At 34.4% G+C, this 22,170-nt stretch overlaps 1 protein-coding gene across 2 annotated transcripts in view; it reads right to left on the bottom strand.

Moving 5' to 3' along the window:
* Window positions 1–22,170, bottom strand: part of LOC134533271 (uncharacterized) — a 167,084-nt gene that overhangs the window by 27,867 nt on the left and 117,047 nt on the right. For both annotated transcript variants that reach the window (XM_063370716.1, XM_063370715.1), the window contains exon 2: window positions 4,355–5,270. In XM_063370716.1, the coding sequence (XP_063226786.1) occupies window positions 4,355–5,270 (916 nt within the window). The remainder of the gene's footprint in view (window positions 1–4,354; window positions 5,271–22,170) is intronic.

The following is a 22,170-nucleotide window of genomic DNA, read 5'->3' as shown; positions in this document are numbered from 1 at the left end:
ATGGGAGGCTCTGAATCCCTGAAAACTCCTCAACAAAATCAACGATGAATCACAGGCATTATAACAAACAGTTGTCACAAGTCAAGTAGCCAATGAGCAGGTGACATTTTTCGAGTCCGTAGAGGATTGACTATCGTACAGGTCATTAACAACACGCCCTTACGCGCATGGTTAATACCCGCATGAGTAGAGCAGAGGTGCCCACCTCTCCCCCCCCCCAAACACTATGACTCACCCCCCCCCCTAAACTAATTATGCCCCCCCCCCGAATTTTTTTATGCCATTTTCTAAATTATTTACTCAATTATTTTATAATATTATACTTTTTTAGTATTATATTTTATCACATTTTGCATTAATTAAAACTGATTTTCTAATAATAATTTTGGTAATATCAGGTAATATTTCCATCCTGAACCGACAGATGCCAAACTGCTTTTGTTGAGGAAAGTGCGGGGTTGCCAATTTGATTTACAAGATCCCTTTCATTTATCAAAGCACCAGAATCGTATTTTCACATTAGAAGCTATAATTATGTAAATAATATATACATTTTTCTCGTCTTTTAACCACCCCCCCCCCCCCCTGAAATATTAATGACGCAGTCTGCGTCGTTACCCCCCCCTTGTGGGCACCCCTGAGTAGAGTGTAAAGGCGTAAGCATGATACACATCTGGTCCTCATCTAACCGCGCACACTTAGATTTAACTCAGGATAGGGTGAAAAATGTTTACTAATTTTGCAGTCCTAACAGTCACCAACGAAACGCCAGCAAAATAAATAAATAAGGCCACGAATATTGTTCGTGAATGAAGGCGAAGCTGATACTTTGGAAACGTTACCAGCATATATTAAATAATGTTTAACTATTATTTACGTAGCTTACTTCTTAAAACTGCATTCATGTAAACTGATTTTGTGTGAGACTATGTTGAGTGTTTTCTGCTACACTTATTTTTCTGAAAAAAAGTATATTGTGGCTTAATAAACTTGTTAACATTGATGCCTGTCATAAAAAAATTCAAACGTAATCATACGGATACATGTTGAGTATAGTTTATGATAGGTTCACGCATTGCTGGAAAAAAAAGCATGTTTACAATTTTACACATCTTTATGTTGTCGCATCGCGTCCATCGCGTTGTACATACGCAACTCTGAAAAATAAATGTATGGTAAAAAAGCTATAATAAAATAATCTCTTATCTTTCTTTATTCTTTTTTCTAAGCGCTCTAATGGCTTTCGATAGTTTTGTTCTTTTGTGTACTATGCTTGGTGGAGGTTTCTTCGGCATTTTATTCCTGAATAAATCTCACGCTTACAACAAAAAACATCTAGCTAAATCACTGTGCTAAATAATAACAGAGAATAACCATTCAATTATACGCCGAGCTAGACCAAACACGTTCTCTTATCTACTGAAAATGAGTACGTTGACCTTCATATCAGTTTCGCGCGAAATCCCGTCTCCCCTTCGTAAACAGCAGACAGCTGAGGCAGGGTGGGAACGAGAGAAAACACTGGCTGCAAACAGTTCGGGAAACTGTCGCAAGGTGTCACTACTGTCCAGCGCGCTCCATAATTTCTCGTATCCGAGCTTGCACGCTGCTCAAACTTCTACAGTTACGTTTTTACTTTAGGTCCGACTGCAATAAGCTAAAGACTAAAATAAAGTCAATCAATCAGCCGACAGATATATTGGCGTTTGAATTACAAATGAAAACGCGAATGTTATTAAATTCGCAAATGAATATCACGCAATTTCGTAGCAGCTCATTTATTAAAATTCAAATTGTAAATACGTTAAATTAATAATGATTACAGATAAAATAATGGTCACAGTCATATCTCCCGTGTCTGAAAATTTATCTGCGAAAGTTTTACCACTGAATTCTTTATAGTTTATTAATAAAGCTTGAATTAAAGAAATTCCCGAAAATCAGCAATAACTTAATTAAAATAAAAAAATAAAAAAAATAATTTTACACCAGAATGGTTCAAATCTTCTCTAGAAGCTGAATCATTAACAAATATATTGTTTTTTTTTAATACGATGCTGGTGCACCAATCCCCTTAAGGGGCCCGCCTACCTGGGCACACATACGGTGTGCAGAGCTTCAGGAAAAACAACGCGATTTCAAAACTACTCAAGATATCCGAGTGGGGCCTATTTACGAATAGCATTTAAGAGTTCGCTGAGGGCCGAAAAGTACTTTTAATTTCGGATTAAGTTTTTAAACTGTATTTTTAGAAGCGTTAAAATGCCTAAAACGCGTGTTTTCAGAGTAATTTTTAGGCATAAAACAATCAGTACAGATTCTTGAAAGCACTTAAGGGGCTTGCATAACACTTTTATCTTCATTTCTCCGCCATATAATGTTACGGTCACCACTCAAATTTCACAGTTATCCTGTGACGACGAGAAGACTGCGCGCCAGTTCAGACACTTGCGCTTAGAGGCTATACCGCGCTGGAAGCACCAGCGAGCGTCGCGCTTATCATCCCGCCTCACTAACACACATACACCCCTGACGAGGCGGGCCCCTTAACTGTCGATATGCGGCATTTGGCAGAGTGATGTCGTGATAATGGAACGGAAGTTGATGAACGGATATGTGCCACAAAGCTGGTGGACCCACGTGTAGCAACATAAACCCGCATATAGTCACTTTTGTAAACATTCGGGTGCATGCCAAACGTACTGGTGTGCCAAATGAAATTCTCTGATAGTGAAACCACCCTGGAATATATTTGGTAAACTAAATTAAAATAAGTTATAGTAAAAAGAAAGCCCAAGTTAAAAAAAAAACAAGTAAGAAAACTGGCATTTCGATTTAAAAATACATATTCTCCTCCTGTTTCCCAACAGACTCAGTAGCGCACGCTTGTTAACCTCAAAGTACATGGTTCAATTCCCATCACTGGAATTTTATTTTTACTTTTATTAATAAAATTATATAATAATATTGTAAGGTTACTATGTTGAATCAGCTTAATAAGGTTAAGGTTTGTTTGTAGGAAGTATTGTATAGATTTATTTCAGTCGTTTAAGCATAAAAAGATATAGAATAATACACTTAGTGTCTTCAGGTTATAATTATCGAAATTCCATAGATGTGTAACTTCAAACGTGTGCGGAAACTTTATAGTAAAAATTGTATAGTGATTTTTAACCCAGACAGTATTTTAATATAATTCCTTGTCAAAAATCAGGTCCGAAGCTGGAGTTTTAAGTATTTTTTGAAGTCTTTTATCGGAGCAATGCTGCTATCTGTGCGTGATGGTGGCAATAAACGTTTACGAATCGAGAAGCCTATGATATACATTCTGTATTGGACAGACCTGAACAAGCCCGAATATATACCTTCCACCAACTACGGCATAATTTTTTATTACTTTACAAAATTGTGGATGGTTGGTTATGTTAGGTTAGTATAGGTACATTAAAAACACTGTCAAATCATTTTAATGGTTGTTTAGGAATTGGCCGAAGGTAGATATTCGGGCTTGTTCGGGTCTGTGCAATACATAATGTAAATTATAGACTTCCCTTACGATTCAGGTAGCGAATTCCAACAGCGGGAGCAGAAAGTAAGTGCGTGATTTGCGTCTAGAAACTTTGGTATGTATTTGAAAAGCCACCATTTTATTGATCAGTATATTTAACTTTAACATACTCGGCATTATTAAAAAAAAATTACTTTTATTTTTCGTGTCCCAGTTTCACACTAACAACATAAGAACACATTAATTTGCTCGTTACCGAGGATAGATGTTCACACATAACTAGCGAGTACTGAAAATTAGCTCAATTTTTTTTAATATTGTGAATAAATCTTTTTATCTGCATTTCTCATTTTCAACTTACATCGATGGAGCGGTGGGCTAAGGAGCAAACTTCCTTACTTCTGCAGTGCAAGGAAATACTAGACGTGGAAAACGCTTAACATTAAAATTTTAGTTTATATTACTGAATAGATTAGGAACAGAACAATACATTTATAATGTTATGCTTATGGTAGCAGTCATTGGAGTCGGCCTGACTGAGGTGCAAGTACCAAAATTACTCCTGATTTAATTTAGTCTGCCGCTTAAGTTCCTTAAGCCTCGTGCTTCACTGCAATCCAGAACAAGCAGGAAAATGCATTGATGTTCAACAGCGCAGCTTACAAAATTCTTTGAAAGAAAAGTCATTTGCCAATTGTTTCACGATAATATAACAATAATATGCATTTATACACTGAAATATTAGTTGTGAAAAAGGAAGACTTCACTTATCAAAGCCATTAACTGTGGTTACCACTTAATTTACTTTTGCATGTTGGAGGAGAAAACAAATTAAATACTGCTTACCTGTTTCTAATGTTTCCAATTGGTTTGACATTTTTAATTTTTTGACTGAAGCTTTATCAACAGAATCTGTTGGTTGTTCCTTATCGTTGTGCAAAGCCTGATTCAAACTTATTTCTTGAGCCATGTCTATATTAACTTCTGAATTCATGCTTTGAGACACTCTTGTTTTCTTATTACTTTTAACAGTATTTGTTGACTCTTCCTTGCTTATGACTGGTATTTTCTTAGTTTGGTTTCCATCAAATTGTAAAATGCACTTAATATTGTTTTTTTCCTGCTTCCTCTTTCTCTTTTTTGTCGGAGCTATGGGAATATCCGCAGAAAATTCAAGACCATTGTGGGCACTCTTCATGTGGCATTTTTCTTGCTGTAATTCACAATCTAAACTGTTTGTATATAAATCATCATCATCATCTATGACTATAGTTTCAATGTCATTACCACATTCACTACCGGAAGGACCGCAACCGTTGTCGGTGACTACAGGGTCATTATCATCAATTCCGCTATCATGAAAATCTTCTTCGTTATGATTATCATCATCATCGTCATCATCAAGAATTATGATGACATCCTCAGGGCTATGTGCTGATGAAAACAATATTTTCTTAGTATCATGATCTAGCTGACTAGCCACAAGAGGTCGTATCAATGAATTGACAGCATTCCCTCCATCTTGCTCACAACCTTTCAGAAATTCTTTACAAACAAAGTTATTGTCACAGGTATCAGTCTGGGCACCAGCTTCCTTGGATTCAAGTGCAATGTTGCAGTGGAGAAATTCATCCAACTCTTCGGGATCTGAGTCAATCATGAACTTGTTTGTATGTCTCATCTGACTAGTCGACAGATCTTCATCACACCATTCCTGGGTATCCTCACAGCCAAAATAGCCAGTGTTGCTTGAAGACAGATCCTGCAACATAAAACAAACGATGTATAAGCCAAAATATAAAGCCACTTATAAAAAATTATATGACAATGTACATAGAGATCTGCAACTATTACCCTGTCTTATAAATATTCCTGAACAAAAAACAAACTGTAAGACATACTTACAAATAGTAAAACATATCTGAGAAAATTAATTATTAAAGTGTTACTTTTTAATTAAAAACCTATTTAAATAGTTAATATAAATTATTTTTTGGTAAGATTAAAGTACATACTGTAAATGAAATAATCAAACAAACGATATGGAAAATGGTTCACATTAGGTATATCGAAAAAAGACTACCGATTGTAGCAGTTACCATGATGCGACTTCCAGAAAACCTTAACAGAGTTTTCATTTCGTGATTCACAGATCCCAAAACCATTGTTATTTTTTAAAGTTTATACAACACACACATCACAGTTTATGGATTCAATAACTACCATAATTTTGCAAAAAAACCTTCGAAACTGATATATAAAATAGTATTATAAATCGGACCAAACAAATAAAAATGGGGAAGGATTAAAAAAACAGAAAAAAATATTAACTCTCTAAATATATAAAAAATCACATCTATTTTACAGTATTTTATCTCGTACATGTAAAACCAAAGACATTTTTCGAAATCAGTTTTTTACAGGACCAAACATTACTGAAAGGGGTGGGATAAATAGGGGTTAAAGACCAAAAAGGTTTATACCTACTTTATTGGGCACATTACAGGTAGTTCATCAAATAAATTGAAATTTATGGTAAACCTCCTAAATATTATCTCAAACTTAATGCATTTATGAACCTTTTTTTTTACAAAACACACCATTACTGAAAATGGTAAAAAAGGATTTAAATTAAAAAAAACTGTACACTAATATATCCCTTCGTATTGATTGTAAGCCTTCTTACCGAACCCAGTCTACGAAATATATGGTGTTTACATAAGAACACTATTTTGTTCGACTCGTTCAGGCAAGGGTTAAATATTTATTATTCTACATCTTAACACAAAACCTGTTACTCCAATCAGCAATGTTCAAAATATGATTGTGACCTTACAAACAGTCACAGTAGTAACGGACATCTAAAATTTAATTTTTTCCAACCTGGTCCCAAATACGGAAAATAATGGCAAAATTATTTTTTGTAGCATTACATATGCAATGTAATTATTATTTAAATAATAAATTCGTTGTTAAGTTCTTGTCAGGTGACGTATAATAAAAACTTTAAACAAAAGTTGTGACAGAATACCTTACTGAAGAATGCAAGATAGTATTCAAAATGTCTCATAACTTTCCATCAATGGACGCAAAATATTTCCTTTTCATTTAATAATTAAAACATTATGCGAGCTATAAATCAGTTAAACCATAGTTAATATAATAGTTCATAAATTGAAGGGTTGCCAATCTAAACGTCTTCGATCAAATGAATAACGTATATCAATTTGTCAACTTGCATATTAAAATATTTATTAAAATCGTAATTGCAGTTTTACCATTTAAAAAACCTATGTTTATTTTTTAATTATGTATTTAATAAAAATTACATGCGTGTTATAAAATTTTAAACTTTTATCAAACCCCCTAGATAAATTAGTTCATAATATTTTTTTTTTACCGAAAATGACTTCATATGACTTTCATTTACTTTAATTACGAAACTGTTAAAACTTGCCAGAGGATCTAAAAAATGCCATCATGAGGTGAGTATTGTTAAACAAAGACATTAACAACATAAGGTATTAGCGTAAAACTTCGTTATAAAGGAAAAGGTGTTTTCTATTCAGAGTATTGAGAGAGAGAAAGGGGGGGGGGGGAATAGTATTTTAGTTTATTTCAGAGAAAAAAGTTTAAGCCTTCAGCATACAAATTCGAAATTGAGTAGTTTCGACAGTTCTGTAGGTGAGTTCCACTGATTCGCGGTAGTTTTAAGAGTTTAGGAAACAACTTGAGAAAATTAAATATTCTACATTTAAAAAGAAGTATCTTCAAAATTTTTTAAAATATTATTTCATTCCAAATTATAATTTTTTCTTCATGGTTGTTTTGAAACCTTCAAGAACTGCATACATAAATTTAGGAATTTATTAACTGTTTGCAACTCATGCCTAAAGTTCCTTCTTGGGGTATCTATCCCTTAAATTTGGCTAACAGCGAGTGCACCGCTCGGCACTCGAACCCACATACGCCCGGCTGCGGAGAACTTATAGCTACGCGGTAGCAGACACTACACCTCGCAGCCGGATGGTAGTGGGTTCTAGTGCCGAGCGGTGCACTAGCTAGGGTTCTAGTGCCGAGCCAGGCAGTAACACACAATTACAATATATTGCAAATACAGTTCAGTTCATGACCAAATGAAGTAAATGAAAAAAAAATATAGCATCTCTTTCGACGACTTGAGCGACTTTTAATGGTTACTTGAGGTTAGAATTACACACCGATTTCAAATAGCCATTGCAAGTGTGTTCAAGAAATTCAAAAATATTACATTTTAAAAATAAATTGACGGATAGGCGAAGTATAGTAATATTTAGCGACAGCATACAACTTTTAAATTCCGTAGGGTATAATAATATTCCTGTGAATTTATTATTTTGTAAAAACGAAAAAAATAAAAAAATATTGTTATGAACATAAGCAAGGCTATGTCGCGCAGGTGCAGCGCTAGCTGGCTGACAGGTGGCCGCTGCAACATGAGACGTGCTGCGCGCACCTGGGTTGCTGCTTCCCCCCTCCTTCCCACTACTCAACGCGCGGCGCTGATAAGACACCAGACCCTGACAGCTGCGGGGTTACGCGAGCCGCCACCACGTGTTTCGAGAGATTTCTGCCGTCGGGTCGGCGCGGAATAACGCGACAGGCCCCAGCCGCGCTCATGAGTTCTAGAAATGGCGGCTGATATATAAGACTAGGACGCCGACCTCAGAGGGAGTTGAGAGAGAGTTCAGTCGGGAGTCCTCCAGCGGCGGAGTTTCCGGGGAGATAATGCCGCGGGTGCGGCAGAGTGGCGAAGTCCTTGGACGAAGGTTCCAGGGCAGGGAGTGAGTCAGTTCAGTGGAGTTGGGAGTTTTCCCGCGGCGGAGTTTCCGGGAGATAGAGCGGCGAAGTCCCTGGACGAAGGTTCCAAGGCGAAGAGTTCAGTTCCGGGCGATAGTGACGCGGGCGCGGCGGAGTGGCGAAGTCCTTGGACGAAGGTTCCAGGGCAGGGAGTGAGTCAGTTCAGTGGAGTTGGGAGTTTTCCCGCGGCGGAGTTTCCGGGAGATAGAGCGGCGAAGTCCCTGGACGAAGGTTCCAAGGCGAAGAGTTCAGTTCCGGGCGATAGTGACGCGGGCGCGGCGGAGTTCCGAGCGAAATTCCGAGCGAGGCGTCAAGATGATCCTCGACGAAGGGAGGTGCGACGACGGCGGCGGAGTGCGGTGGCGGAGTCCCGCGGCGGAGATCCACGAGGGGTGCTGCGGCGAGAGTTGCGCCAGAGGTGCGGCCCAGCGAGGTGTGCGGTGTTTAAAAACGAGTGACTGGGAAAGCAACAATTTTAAGTGCAATTGATTATTTGCCATTTTAGAAGATTGTAAGTGACATAAGTAGTGGCCATCAATAAAGCTGTGTTGTGTAGTAAAATCTTTAATTGGGCTATCCTTTACGAACCCACGATTCGTAACAATATATTATTACCAATCTTAACGAGATATTTTGAATGAATTTATTGTAATGTTGTTCGGGTTTATTAGTATTCTCGCGAGAATGTAACTCCCAGAGCTGGTATGTATGCTGTGCGTGAAAGGCAAGATGGCGCAGGGTTCACTCGATTGCGCTTCTTGCACCATTCTACTCTATCTACGATTCAGTAACTTTAACCTAAGAATGGTCTACAGATCATTCTTATAAACGTTGCGCCAACTTATGCTGGGACTAAAATAGCTCAGCTTGCATCAACTATGTACGATTCATACAATGACAATCTGCGACAACAGGCAGCAACAGTGTCGAAGAAATGTTAGGTGCATTTTTGTCGGCGGGCTGGAACGATACGAGTCGCTAACATTCGACGGCGAGCAAATGGTTCATCAGATGGCCACATAATAGCAGCACTTTTAGTAGCTTGTAGCATTGCAGTATACAAGTTTTTTCTACTAATAAAAGTGTTACTAAGAACAGGTTAGGTTGCCAGTATATTTTATTCTAAATTTATAATTATTTAATAATCATTTTTCTTCTGTCATCCTTTCAACTTTGTTTTGCTACTTATATTTACCTAATATTATGTGTAATGTGTTATTTCTATTATTTATTTAAATTTGAATATTGTATTATAATTATATATTACGTTTTTATTAGAATGCAGATGATGCATAATGATTCTAGAACAAGGGACTGTGTCTGGGGTGATGTGTAGAAAGAGAGAGGCATAAGAGGCCTGTAAGTGCAAGTGAGATAGAAACAGTGATTTCCACTAAGAGAGAGACAGAAACGATATCTCGTCCCTGCGTGGGAACTGAGTGATAACTGCTGTCTCACGGTGTGGGAGAGAGAACGAGAATGTAAAGTCCCTGGCTCTGTGTATAGAAAACTGTTTTCAATGCATGTCGCGTATTCATATTGGCTTGTGATTTGTACTGTAGGGCCGCGACGTCTTGGCGTGTCGTTTTGCGGGGAAGCGGGAAAGAGTAAATGAGAGGGGAAGCAGCTGCGCGCGCACATAAGCCGCTATGCGGTTCATAGCAAAAACATCAGGCGCCACGCTCTTAGTCTGAAGTGTACAATGGAGCCCGACGCAGGACATTCAAGATACAATAAAGTAATACATTGTGGGGAAAGGGGAATTATAAGTAGTGTAATCCAGTGTTGTGATGAAGAAGCTGCCAACAAATGTTTGCTAGTACCTCTTGCAAAAGCAACCGAAAGAGCTGCGCGATACCATTGAATATATATATTGAATATATATAACTTATAGAAGTCGCGAGGGTATAGGATTTATTATTCCAATTTTCGGATCCAAAACTGTGGTAGTTGTTAGCTCCGCCGCTAGACAGCTCTTCTTTCCACAAGAGGGTACTCGTAGTTACCAGCTTCCACGCCAGAGCGCTGTAGCGTCGCTGTTTTCAAGGTCGTGCTCGTAATTCTCTGTCTCACTCTATCGAGAGGCGGTGCCTTTTGTTGAAATCCGAGCGCTTAGATACGGGCGGGCGCAACTGAATTGGAGGAGTACGGACACCGAAAAAAAATGTGCGGCTAAAAGATGCCAACATCAAAAATTAAGTTTTAATTATAAGAAAACTATAGAAATCTCTTAAACGTAATAACGTAAAAAAAAAAAAATACTGACATTCGTAGTTCACAATTTATAAAATGTTGTGTTAACGGAGTGGCGCACTGAGTAAAATGGCAAAACATAATTTGAAATAAATCTTGACAACGTTGAATGATTTTGGTAGCTATGAAACAACTATGGCTGCGATGACTGTTCAAACGCGTGCACGTATTGTTATTAGTAATTGAAACTAATGTTATGATGTCATACTTTGTGGCTATGCAGTTTATAATTTTTTAAACATAAGATGAAGCATTTTTACATAATGTTTTGGTTGTTTCATAATTCAAAATAAATAATCTTAAACGTTATATGGTGAATATTCCCAGTAACGAATGACCACAAAAAAAATCAATTTTGCCAACATAGATATGAAAAGTTAACGATTTACTATGTTAATTTGCTTATAAATAACGCACATTTCCCGGATATCCAAAGAAAATAAGAATGTTTGTTATAGCATTGAGTTGCCACTTTTTATATTCCTTGCTTTGAGGTTAGATACGCAAGTCATGCTCGTAAAAACGATGCGCAAGTATTTTGAATACAAATATATTTTCTTTTAATAACCGAAAGGTAAATATTATTTCCATGAAGTATAATACAATTCTTTAAACACAGACAACATTTAGAGCTATTTTTTTTGTTTATTATTCCATCTGGCGTGATAAATATTATATTCTAAAAACAGTTTGTGGATTTTTAATAAAATAAAGATTTATTTATGACATTAATTTAAGTTGTTCAAAAAATTCACTTTGGTATGAATTCAACCAAATTCATGTTATTCAGGGCAGAAAATTAGAGACTACCAAAAAATATTATCTCCATTGCTGTTTTGTGTAAATCTGTGCACGGACTTAGTAAGTGATATATTTATAATTCCTCATTTTAGCAACCCATTTTAACACAAGAGAAAAAGGATTTTATACTAAAAATTATTATGTTAAACCATTAATTAGGCAGGAAACATGTGTGTATAATCTATTTAAATTTGCATTTGAACAGTGGATATTATTTTGCAATAATAAATAATTTTTTATCATCGTATATTACGGATGAAAAGTTTGTATTTCCATCTAATCAGAAGTATTATATGACACAGTTAATTAACTTGCTTTACAAGTTTTTATTCACATGAAAATCGTTAAAAAGTGGTTGGGAAGTTATATAAATATACAAAAACAAATCATTAGACATACAATTTTATTATCTTAGTGATTTAAAATTAATCGTGTCCCAGTGACTACTACGAAGAAAAAATTCTTGCGAAAGGTTTCCTCGTAATTGAAATTCGAAAAAAAAAATCAATCTCTCAATTTTGGTGACATTTCTGACAAGTGGTACGATGAAATTTGAGACTGGCAAATGAATGTTGTGAAGCAATAAACAAAATATCACATTCGTGAACTACAAAAAATGTATAATTGTTTTTATTTTATAATAAAAGTCTATCTAATAACCCGTGGCTTTGCTCACGTAATTTCCGGGTATTGCGGATATTCTACCATTTTAAGAATAGTAGGGCCTATGTATTAAATTCCAAAGATTTTTGAAGAAATATACACAAAGAACTGTCAAGTATAGAAAATATTTAATAAATAAAAATATATTTATTACTTATTTTTAATTGGTTTATCGTAAGCCTATTTTAACTTTTAATTTGAATTAAGTACCTACCTTATTTTCTATCTCCCAGTTTAGTGACTTTGAGAATATATTTTACCTTGATGAAATATTAAATCTTTTCCATCTGACGAAGAAGCCAATTAAAAAATAAACTAAAACTCGCGCACTTATTGTATGTTAAGACCTTGCCATCGTTTTAAATTACTGTAATTTTTTTTAGTTATAGTCATGCTTAGGATAATAACAATAACATACGCATATATTTCAGTATTCATGAAACCAATGCATTTTTATTTGAAATGTAGAGCAGTTACCAAATTTCTTATCTCGCATATTAATTTATTGGTATGGCTAGTATTACTTAAACTAAATTTTTGAGTTTTCACTGATGTACTCTTTTCCCTTTTCTATGTGATTTAGAAAATATAGCATACGTAAACCAATTAAACCAAAATCATCCTGAATTTTTATTACCAATAAAAGTTAAATACAAAAAATTTTTATATGCGTATTTTAATATTGAATACACACACACACACACACACACACACACACATATATATATATATATATATATATATATATATATAATGGAACCCACTAAATCAGCATTGGCGATATATATATACTTTTCTTTTATTGTTAAAAATAATATCTACCCCTTTTACTACTTGATAGATAACGTTGAATAAGACAAGGTTGTTTAAGGTTTGTTGATTTTCCTTGCCAATATCTTAAAGTAAATTTGTTTTAATCCGAAGAATTATTTATATTTATTAAAACCATATTTACAATCTTTCGTCCCTTAAGAAAAAGAATTACAGGATGTAGTAAAAAAAATTGGTGGATTTTCCATGTTTATAAATCATAGTGCATTGTTGCATAATTTTCCTGTGAGATTTTCAATACACCACAGCTGTCTTTAAATTATATTTTATGTACATGCACAAGAAATTTCAATATATCTAAACAGCTACAAAGTAAATTGTAACTCGCATACACACATTATCAGAGAAAACTAAGTACAATATAAATTTCAAAGGTTATTTACATCATAAAATTAGAATGTAAAACTCTTCTTTAGAAATAGGTAATTTATTACTTCCATACATTCTTAACGATAAACATTCACCGTGCCATGTAGTGGTGTTTGAGAAAATATTGTATTTAATATCTTTGATTAAGTTAATGAATGGAAATCTTTAAGAGAGTTAAGTAGACCCCACATCTTCAATGGAATATGTTCACATTTTTTCTACTTAGGCTACACAAAGCTGACAAATATATACAGTACTGTAAAATTGATAATACAGTCAAACTTCGTATTATTAAAAACAAAAATTGACCAAGTAGACAAAACATATAATTATTTAAAACTTTAAACGAATGATGAAAACAATTCACTGAATACAAATAAAATATACTTCACAAGAAATAATGACACTACGAGAAAATATTACTAAATTAATTTTGTGGTACGTTAAACCTGTTAAGTGTTCTTTACGGAAGTATAATGAAAACTTTACCATTACTGGTGTGATCATGATTTGAATAACGATGTATGGTGTTTGAGCTAGACTCTTAGAGATGACGCAAATCGCATTGAATTGCAGTTTTAAGTTGAACACTCCGTGAAATGGTTGACATTGTTGCATCATTGGTGTTTAATCTTTTTAAGTTTTGAATTTTCCTTCATGTCGCTTCTTTTTCGTTTAGTGTCACGTTCTTGTCTGGAGATCCACTTTACCTCATTAAATATTTGACAGCGCACTAAGTCCGCAATAGAAAATCTTTGTGGTCACGGCACGTGTCAAACCACGTTGTGTATGTCTTCTTCCATGTTATTTATAACAAGCGTATTTGTGCACGAAATTGGTTGACGGTGTGTGTTTGGATCGGTGGTTGATTTGCTATTGAAATTGTCCAAAAGGTTGTTTATTTTTTTCTACAAATTTCGCAGTTTTTCCTCATCGTTTTTTGTGTTATACGTGAGCCACCTTTTGATAGCCATTTTTCGAACATCAGTACACATTCTTTTTCGTGCCGTGACATGGAATTTACTTTAGCTCTCAACTTTTCTGTCACCTCATGAGTGATGTCAGGTGCATGATTCATTACATTGATCCACTTTCTTACAGATTATTCGCTAGGAAGTTTGAACCCTTGTTTTATCCATGACCGATAGAGTGAAGGTGACCTGTAAAAAATTGCCATCGCAAATTCTTTTTCGTCTTTTTCCCAAGGAACTCCTCTTTTTTTTTTGTTTATTTGCATTTTTAATAAAGTAAATGGGGGGCCGGAAACATGTTCGTTGAGCTGTAAAAGTAAGTCACGTACAGATAATTTTTTCGATTTATTTTTTACAAACTGGTGTTGGCTCCGTTTAATTTTAAGCATAAATACTTTCTTACGAAGCTTGGCCTTAAGTCGTATGTTCCTCGGTGTATCATTATTGCTTGGCAGTGTGGTAGGATCACGAGTACTGAGTGATGCTGCTATTTCTATTTCGTTGGAAAAAGTATCACATATTTGGGATTCATTCAAAACAAATTCTAATTTATGACATTTGGAAGGGCTACGTTTTTGTGTTGCGTCATCATGTTCAGTAATCTTGATTGTTTCTTGATCTCTAGAGTTTTTTTCTGTACTGGGATTGTGCATATTCGGAATTGCAAAATAGTTTAAAAAGTTCTTCAGTTCCGTCAGTTAGGGTAACATTGCCCCTTTGAGGGTAACTTTGGCCCAAGACAAAAAAAATTTAAACTATGTTACAACTTTTCAAAATATTTATTAGATGTGATGATACATTTGTAACATATGTATCATCATATCTAATAAATATTTTGAAGAGTTGTAACATGGTTCAACTTTTTTTTGTCTTGGGCCAAAGTTACCCTCAAAGGGCCAATTTTACCCCAACTGACGGTTTATTTTTTAATTGATTGGTATCGAAATGATCAGAACATATAACATAATGTGTTAATGAACTATCTGGGAGTTCCAAAAGCTTGTTGTTTCCACTTCTCAAAATCCACTCGAAACATCTAAAATAAGAAAACATTTTTCTTAAAATTCATTCTATTTGTGCCGCATACAAAACTCAATTCAATTTTTTGAACACAAAGGATAGTGTTGTAACACCTCGAGTTTAAATGAGTAGGCTACCCAACATTTTAGAATGTCGAAATGAATGTGTTATATCATAATTTTTTTGGATATGCAAAAAAATGTTTTAATTTAAAGAAAATTTGCTTATGACTTAGGTAGTAAAGGCAGTATTCAATGGATTTTAAAAAGATGTAACTACGTTTTAAAAACCAAATTCTATATACTCGTATGTTTGTGTGGACTAGATTTTCCCACTATGTTTTTGTTTTTATTTTTATGCTGAAAAATTTTCTTACAAAGTATGTACTCTGGAAAATAAAAGCACTTTATCTCACAGTCTTCTTTGACAGTGCCATTAATCTACTGACATTAAAATATTGTAAAGTAATAAAAAAAATTCATGTAAATATATCATACATAATCACAAATAATTAAATATTTATTTGATTTATTAACCAATTTAAGTAGTCTATTTCTAAATTAATGTTTAAACACTTGCAGTGACGTAGCCAGGATTTGTGTATGGGGGGTGTTAAGAAGCATGCCCCCCCCCCCCCGTATTAAAGCGGGGGGGTCCGGGAGTCCTCCCCCGGGAAAATTTGGATTTTAAGGTGTAAAATATTTCTATTTTAGCAGTTTTCGGTACTTAAATTGAAATATTGTAATGGTAAAAATTTTATTAATTTTAATATGAAATTTGTTTGAGTGATGAATAAGATATTAATAAAAGATTTGGTGATAAAGGGGGGGGGGGGTTAAACCCCCCAAAACCGCCCCTGGCTACGCCCCTGAACACTTGCCTAAACAAATGCATCTGTTATCTGTTGTAAAACCGACGATGTGGGGAATAATAAGGTAAAACTTTACTTTATATCATAATTTACACTGAAAATTATTTAGTGTGGTCGGTTGTAGTTAAAACTAAGTCCTAAATTATTTTTCAGGGAAATTAAAACTTATTAAAAAATTTAGGACATATATCGCATACTCACCTATTTTCACTCGGTATATAACTGATATAGTGAAATGAAAGTATAATTCAAAACTTACCGGTCTTTGTCTTTCACTGGAAAACGCAACATTGATATGCCCCGTGAATGGTTCCTCGCATTCTGAAAACCTGTGTAGGCACATTTCTTACCCTTTAGAATGTTGGACATTCTAAAAGTACAAACGCGAAATATAGTTTAAATTAGTATTTTACTTTTATAATAAAACCATATTTGGAACGGAACACTGACTGTTGGCCCAATACATAGTTTTAAGGTTCCCATCTACCTGCCTTTGAGGTTTCAAAAACATGTACATTGTTTTATGCAATTTCCAATAAAACTATTAGAGCAACAGCTCTTAAATTTTTTATCCGACAAGTAATATGAATTCTTTCTGGAAGCATATTTTTACATTTTCTAATTTCGTGATGTAATTTACTAAAATTAATTGCTCAAAACAAGCAATTTGATGCCTGAATTCCCGGTTACTTATCTAAAATTTGTGAAATATGAAACAATAAAACCATTGAATATATATAACTTATAGAAGTCGCGAGGGGATAGGATTTATTATTCCAATTTTCGGATCCAAAACTGTGGTAGTTGTTAGCTCCGCCGCTAGACAGCTCTTCTTTCCACAAGAGGGTGCTCGTAGTTACCAGCTTCCACGCCAGAGCGCTGTAGCGTCGCTTTTTTCAAGGTCATGCGCGTAATTCTCTGTCTCACTCTATCGAGAGGCGGTGCCTTTTGTTGAAATCCGAGCGCTTAGATACGGACGGGCGCAACTAAATTGGAGGAGTACGGCCACCGAAAAAAAAAGTGCGGTTAAAAGATGCCAACATCAAAATTTAAGTTTTAATTATAAGAAAACTACATAAATTCCTTAAACGTAATAACGTAAAAAAAAATACTGACATTCGTAGTTCAGAATTTATAAAATGTTGTGTTAACGGAGTGGCGCATTGAGTAAAATGGCAAAACATAATTTGGAATAATTCTAGAAAATGTTGAATGATTTTGGTAGCTATGAAACAATTATGGCTGCGATGACTGTTTAAACGCGTGCACGTAATGTTATTAGTAACTGAAACTAATGGTATGATGTCATACTTTGTGGCTATGCAGTTTATATTTTTTTAACATAAGATGAAGCATTTTTACATAATGTTTTGGTTGTTTCGTAATTCAAAATAAATAATCTTAAACGTTATATGGTGAATATTCCCAGTAACGAATGACCACTAAAAAAATCAATTTTGCCAACATAGATCTGAAAAGTTAACGATTTACTATGTTAAGTTGCTTATAAATAACGCACATTTCCCGGATCTCCAAAGAAAATAAGAGTTTTTGTTATAGCATTGAGTTGCCACTCTTTATATTCCTTGCTTTGAGGTTAGATACACAAGTTATGCTCGTAAAAACGATGAGCAAGTATTTTGAATACAAATATATTTTCTTTTAATAACCGAAAGGTAAATATTATTTCCATGAAATATAATACAATTATTTAAACACAGACAACATATAAGAGCTATTTTTTGTTTATTATTCCATCTGGCGTGATAAATATTATATTTTAAAAACAGTTTGTGGATTTTTATTATAAAATAAATATTTATTTATGACATCAATTTAAGTTGTTCAAAAAATTCACTTTGGTATGAATTCAACAAAATTCATGTTATTCAGGGCAGAAAATTAGAAACTACCAAAAAAGATTATCTACATTGCTGTTTTGTGTAAATCTGTGAACGGACTTAGTAAGTGATATATTTATAATTCCTCATTTTAGCAACCCATTTTAACACAAGAGAAAAAGCATTTTATACTAAAAATTATTATGTTAAACCATTAATTAGCAGGAAACATGTATGAATAATCTATTTAAATTTGCATTTGAACAGTGAATATTATTTTGCAATAATAAATATATTTTATCATCGTATATCACGGATATAAAGTTTGTATTTCCATCTAATCAGAAGAATTATGACACAGTTAATTAAATTGCTTTACAAGTTTTTATTCACATGAAAATCATTAAAAATTGGTTGGGTAGTTATATAAATATACAAAAACAAATCATTATACATACAATTTTTATTATCTTAGTGGATTTAAATTAATGGTGTCCCAGTGACTACTGCGAAGAAAAAAATCTCGCGAAAGGTTTCCTCGTAATTGAAATTCGTCAAAAAAAATCTATATCTCATTTCTGGTGACATTTCTGACAAGTGGTACGATGAAATTTGAGACTGGCAAATGAATGTTGTGAAGCAATAAACAAAATATCACATTCGTGAACTACAAATGTATAGTTGTTTTTATTTTATAGTAAAAGTATATCTAATAACCCGTGGCTTTGCTCACGTAATTTCCGGGTATTGCTGATATTCTACCATTTTAAGAAAAGTATGTATTAAATTCCAAAGATTTTTGAAGAATTATACACAAAGAACTGTCAAGTATAGAACATATTAAATAAATAAAAATATTTTTACGACTTATTTTTAATTGGTTTAGCGTAAGCCTATTTTAACTTTTATTTAAAATTAAGTACCTACCTTATTTTCTATCTCCCGGTTTAGTGACTTTGAGAATATATTTTCCCTTGATGAAATCTTAACTCTTTTCTATCTGACGAAGAAGCCAATTAAAATATAAACACAGACTCGCGCACTTATTGTATGTTAAGACTGCCATCGTATTAAATTACTGTAATTTCTTTAGTTATAGTCATGCTTAGGATAATAACATAATATGCCTTATTACGCATACATTTCAGTATTCATGAAACAAATGCATTTTTATTTGAAATGTAGAGCAGTTACCAAATTTCTTATCTCGCATATTGATTTTTTAGTATGGCTAGTATTACTTAAACTAAATTTTTGAATTTTCACTGATGTACTCTTTTCCCTTTTCTATGTGATTGAGAAAATATAGCAATATACGTAAACCAATTAAACCAAAATCATCCTGAATTTTTATTACCGAAAAAAGTTAAATACAAAAAAATTTAATATGCGTATTTTATTATTGAATTTATATATATCTTGCCAATACTTATTTAGTGGGTTCCATTTTTTTTCATTTTTTAAAATAATATCTACCCCTTTTATACTTAACAGATAACGTTGAATAAGAGAAGGTTGTTTTTCCTTGTCAATATCTAAAAGTAAATTTGTACAAACGCGATATATAGTTTAAATAAGTATTTTACTTTTAAAATAAAACCATATTTTGAACGGAACACTGACTATTGGCCCAATACAAAGTTTTAATAGCTAATTTTCACTTCATTCGGGTACAGAACCCCATCATTCAGTGATTTCCGTGGCTAGCTTTTTTGGGATTTCATCATTCTCAAACGACGGTAAAGGAAGCTCCTCTTCAAGGTCGCCTAAGATGCTGATAAGACCTGCCGGGTAATAGGAATCTTGGTCTTGGGTTGTCTGTGGGGGGGGGGGGGAGGGGGGGGGGGGGGGGTTGAAGGATAATGTTACGACTGGGCTGGTTAACCAAGTTCTGCCAAACACCACCAGGGGCGTATACGGCCGACACCCAGCGATGAAAGCGATCGCAGCGGCGGAGCTTGGAACTACAACAATTCTTCTGAGAAACCGGACAGAAAATTTAACCTGGGCTCGCGACTTCTATACATTATATATATTCAATGATAAAACTAAAGACGACATTGTTATGATCAAAATGATAGTATAAAAGTGTAGGGTCACCGCTTTGAATTTTAAAATATTAGTTTACGAAAATTGGATATTTTGGTGTTCTTTGTGTCTGACTCGTGCTGCCTGGCGGGAGAGACGCGTCAAGCTCGAGGCGAGGACTAGAAGGGAGGGGATGGCGTGGTCTGCAGGGCCTGGCGGCGCTGGAGGGGTGGTTCTGACCTTGAACATTGCCGCGAGAGATAACAGTAAGCTGATTCTTCCCTACTCGCAGCAGCAGCTTGTGTTTCCTGCCGTTGGATCCTGTACTTTGATGTTTGAGATACCTCAAACCATTCCGCACACGAGAATGTGGATGTTTGTAAAGGAAAACACTCTAAAATAATTATGTAATGTTTGTCTAGTATTCCACTAAATTGCCATCCAACATAAAGTGAATATAAAGTATATAAACGCATGAGTTAATAGTGATTATATTTAATTGGTTAGAGAACTATAGCAGAAATATTATTAGAAGTAAGTAAAGGCTCCGGTTATTAGTCATCAGTAGAGCCACGGAATTTTCGCGCATTCATTTAGTCGCAAGCTTGAATGCAAACCTCCACACTGTCGCACTGTGTTCATGATTGGACCGCAGTTATCTGGACACGCCCCTCTACGACCGTGAGCCAACGATGTCCAGCTAGGAGAGAAGTAAGCGAATCAGGTAGTGCCAAATAACAAGGATAAAAATGTTCTCGCTAAGAAATCAACCAATGGGAAAGTAAACATGGGTCGAGCACACCTATAACTTTGAATTCTATCCTGAGGCCAGAGGAATCCGCGAAATTTCCGGGACTTTAGTCATCAGCTTCATATATAAAGATGGAAGCGCATGTAGACAAAATAAAAGCCAAATCGGGCAAATTGTTTATGAGTGCAAGAAGGAAGAAAAGAAAAGGAACAGCCTTGATTGAATATCAGAAACAAAGGTATGTCGCATTTTTTTTGCATGGACTCAAATGGGGAACTAAATTTTTTACCAACCACCCTTTTTTTTTTTTTTGCTCCTCTTCAAAGTGGGTTAGTAATAATAATTTTTCGTGTTTTCAGAAAATACAACAGACTTCAGGAAAATTCGCAAGACATTCTACCGCAAGCCAGTAGTACAGTGCACAGCGCAACTCATGTTTCGCACTCTGAAGTCGGTACAGTGATTGATACACCTCAATGTTCAGTACATGAAACGTGCGACATAGAGAACTCATGTCACGGCTTGAGCACCGGAGAAGTGTAAATAATAATAGTTTATTTTATTCAGCCATGAAAGATTTTTTCCTAACGTCCCCACTTCTGCGTACAGCAAATCGCTACCAGTACCTACCACCATATTTTTTTTGCACTACAATGTTTTTAATGTCATGTACGAAAAATTGAGTCTTATTCAAAAGATTAATTTTTAGTAACTTGCGCGTTTGGATGATATACGAATGCATACCATGTGTTTCTATATTTTTAATTAATTTTTACTACTTTGTTTCGTAAGTTATTACCGTAGTTTTTAGTTTCATGTTTCTTTCTCAATCCAGCTATTTTGACTTGTGAAAATAATATAGTAACATGTTCGAAAAAACATTACCACCAATAAGTACAGTATTTTTGCTTGTTACCACTTGCTTCTTGAAAGAAATTTGCTCTCAACGAGTTCTAAATAACTGACGTGATTGGACAATGCCATATTTACTTCTCTTGAGTTTTTAGTTCAGACTAAATTGAACTATTTGAAAATGAACCTTTTAAAAAATTAAAAACACTGCTTGTTACTAGAGTGGATTATGCATTGAATATTAGTAGTATTAAAATATTTGGGGAACAAATTATTAGAAAAATTGCCTAACAATTATTATCATGGTAAATTTCTGCCCTTGATATATTATTTGAAAAGGTTTTAAATATAAAATAAAATTATTTTTGCCCTAACTCCCATAGTCTGCTAGGTGTGATTAATTGTTTTCCACATTACGTTATTGCACGTAACTGTAAATAGAAGCTAGTTTAACCTACAGTGCTTCACTGTGGCAGAGTGATAAAACATTCTTAAATTTGCAACTTATTTTTAAAATAAGTATTTGTAAATAACATTGAAAACATGTCATATATATATAAATATATTTTAAT

This window comes from Bacillus rossius, chromosome 6 (genome assembly GCF_032445375.1).
Source record: "Bacillus rossius redtenbacheri isolate Brsri chromosome 6, Brsri_v3, whole genome shotgun sequence".
NCBI classification, from domain to species: Eukaryota; Metazoa; Arthropoda; class Insecta; order Phasmatodea; family Bacillidae; genus Bacillus; species Bacillus rossius.
Note: the sequence above shows the minus strand (reverse complement) of the source record. Positions and strands in the feature narration are given on the sequence as shown.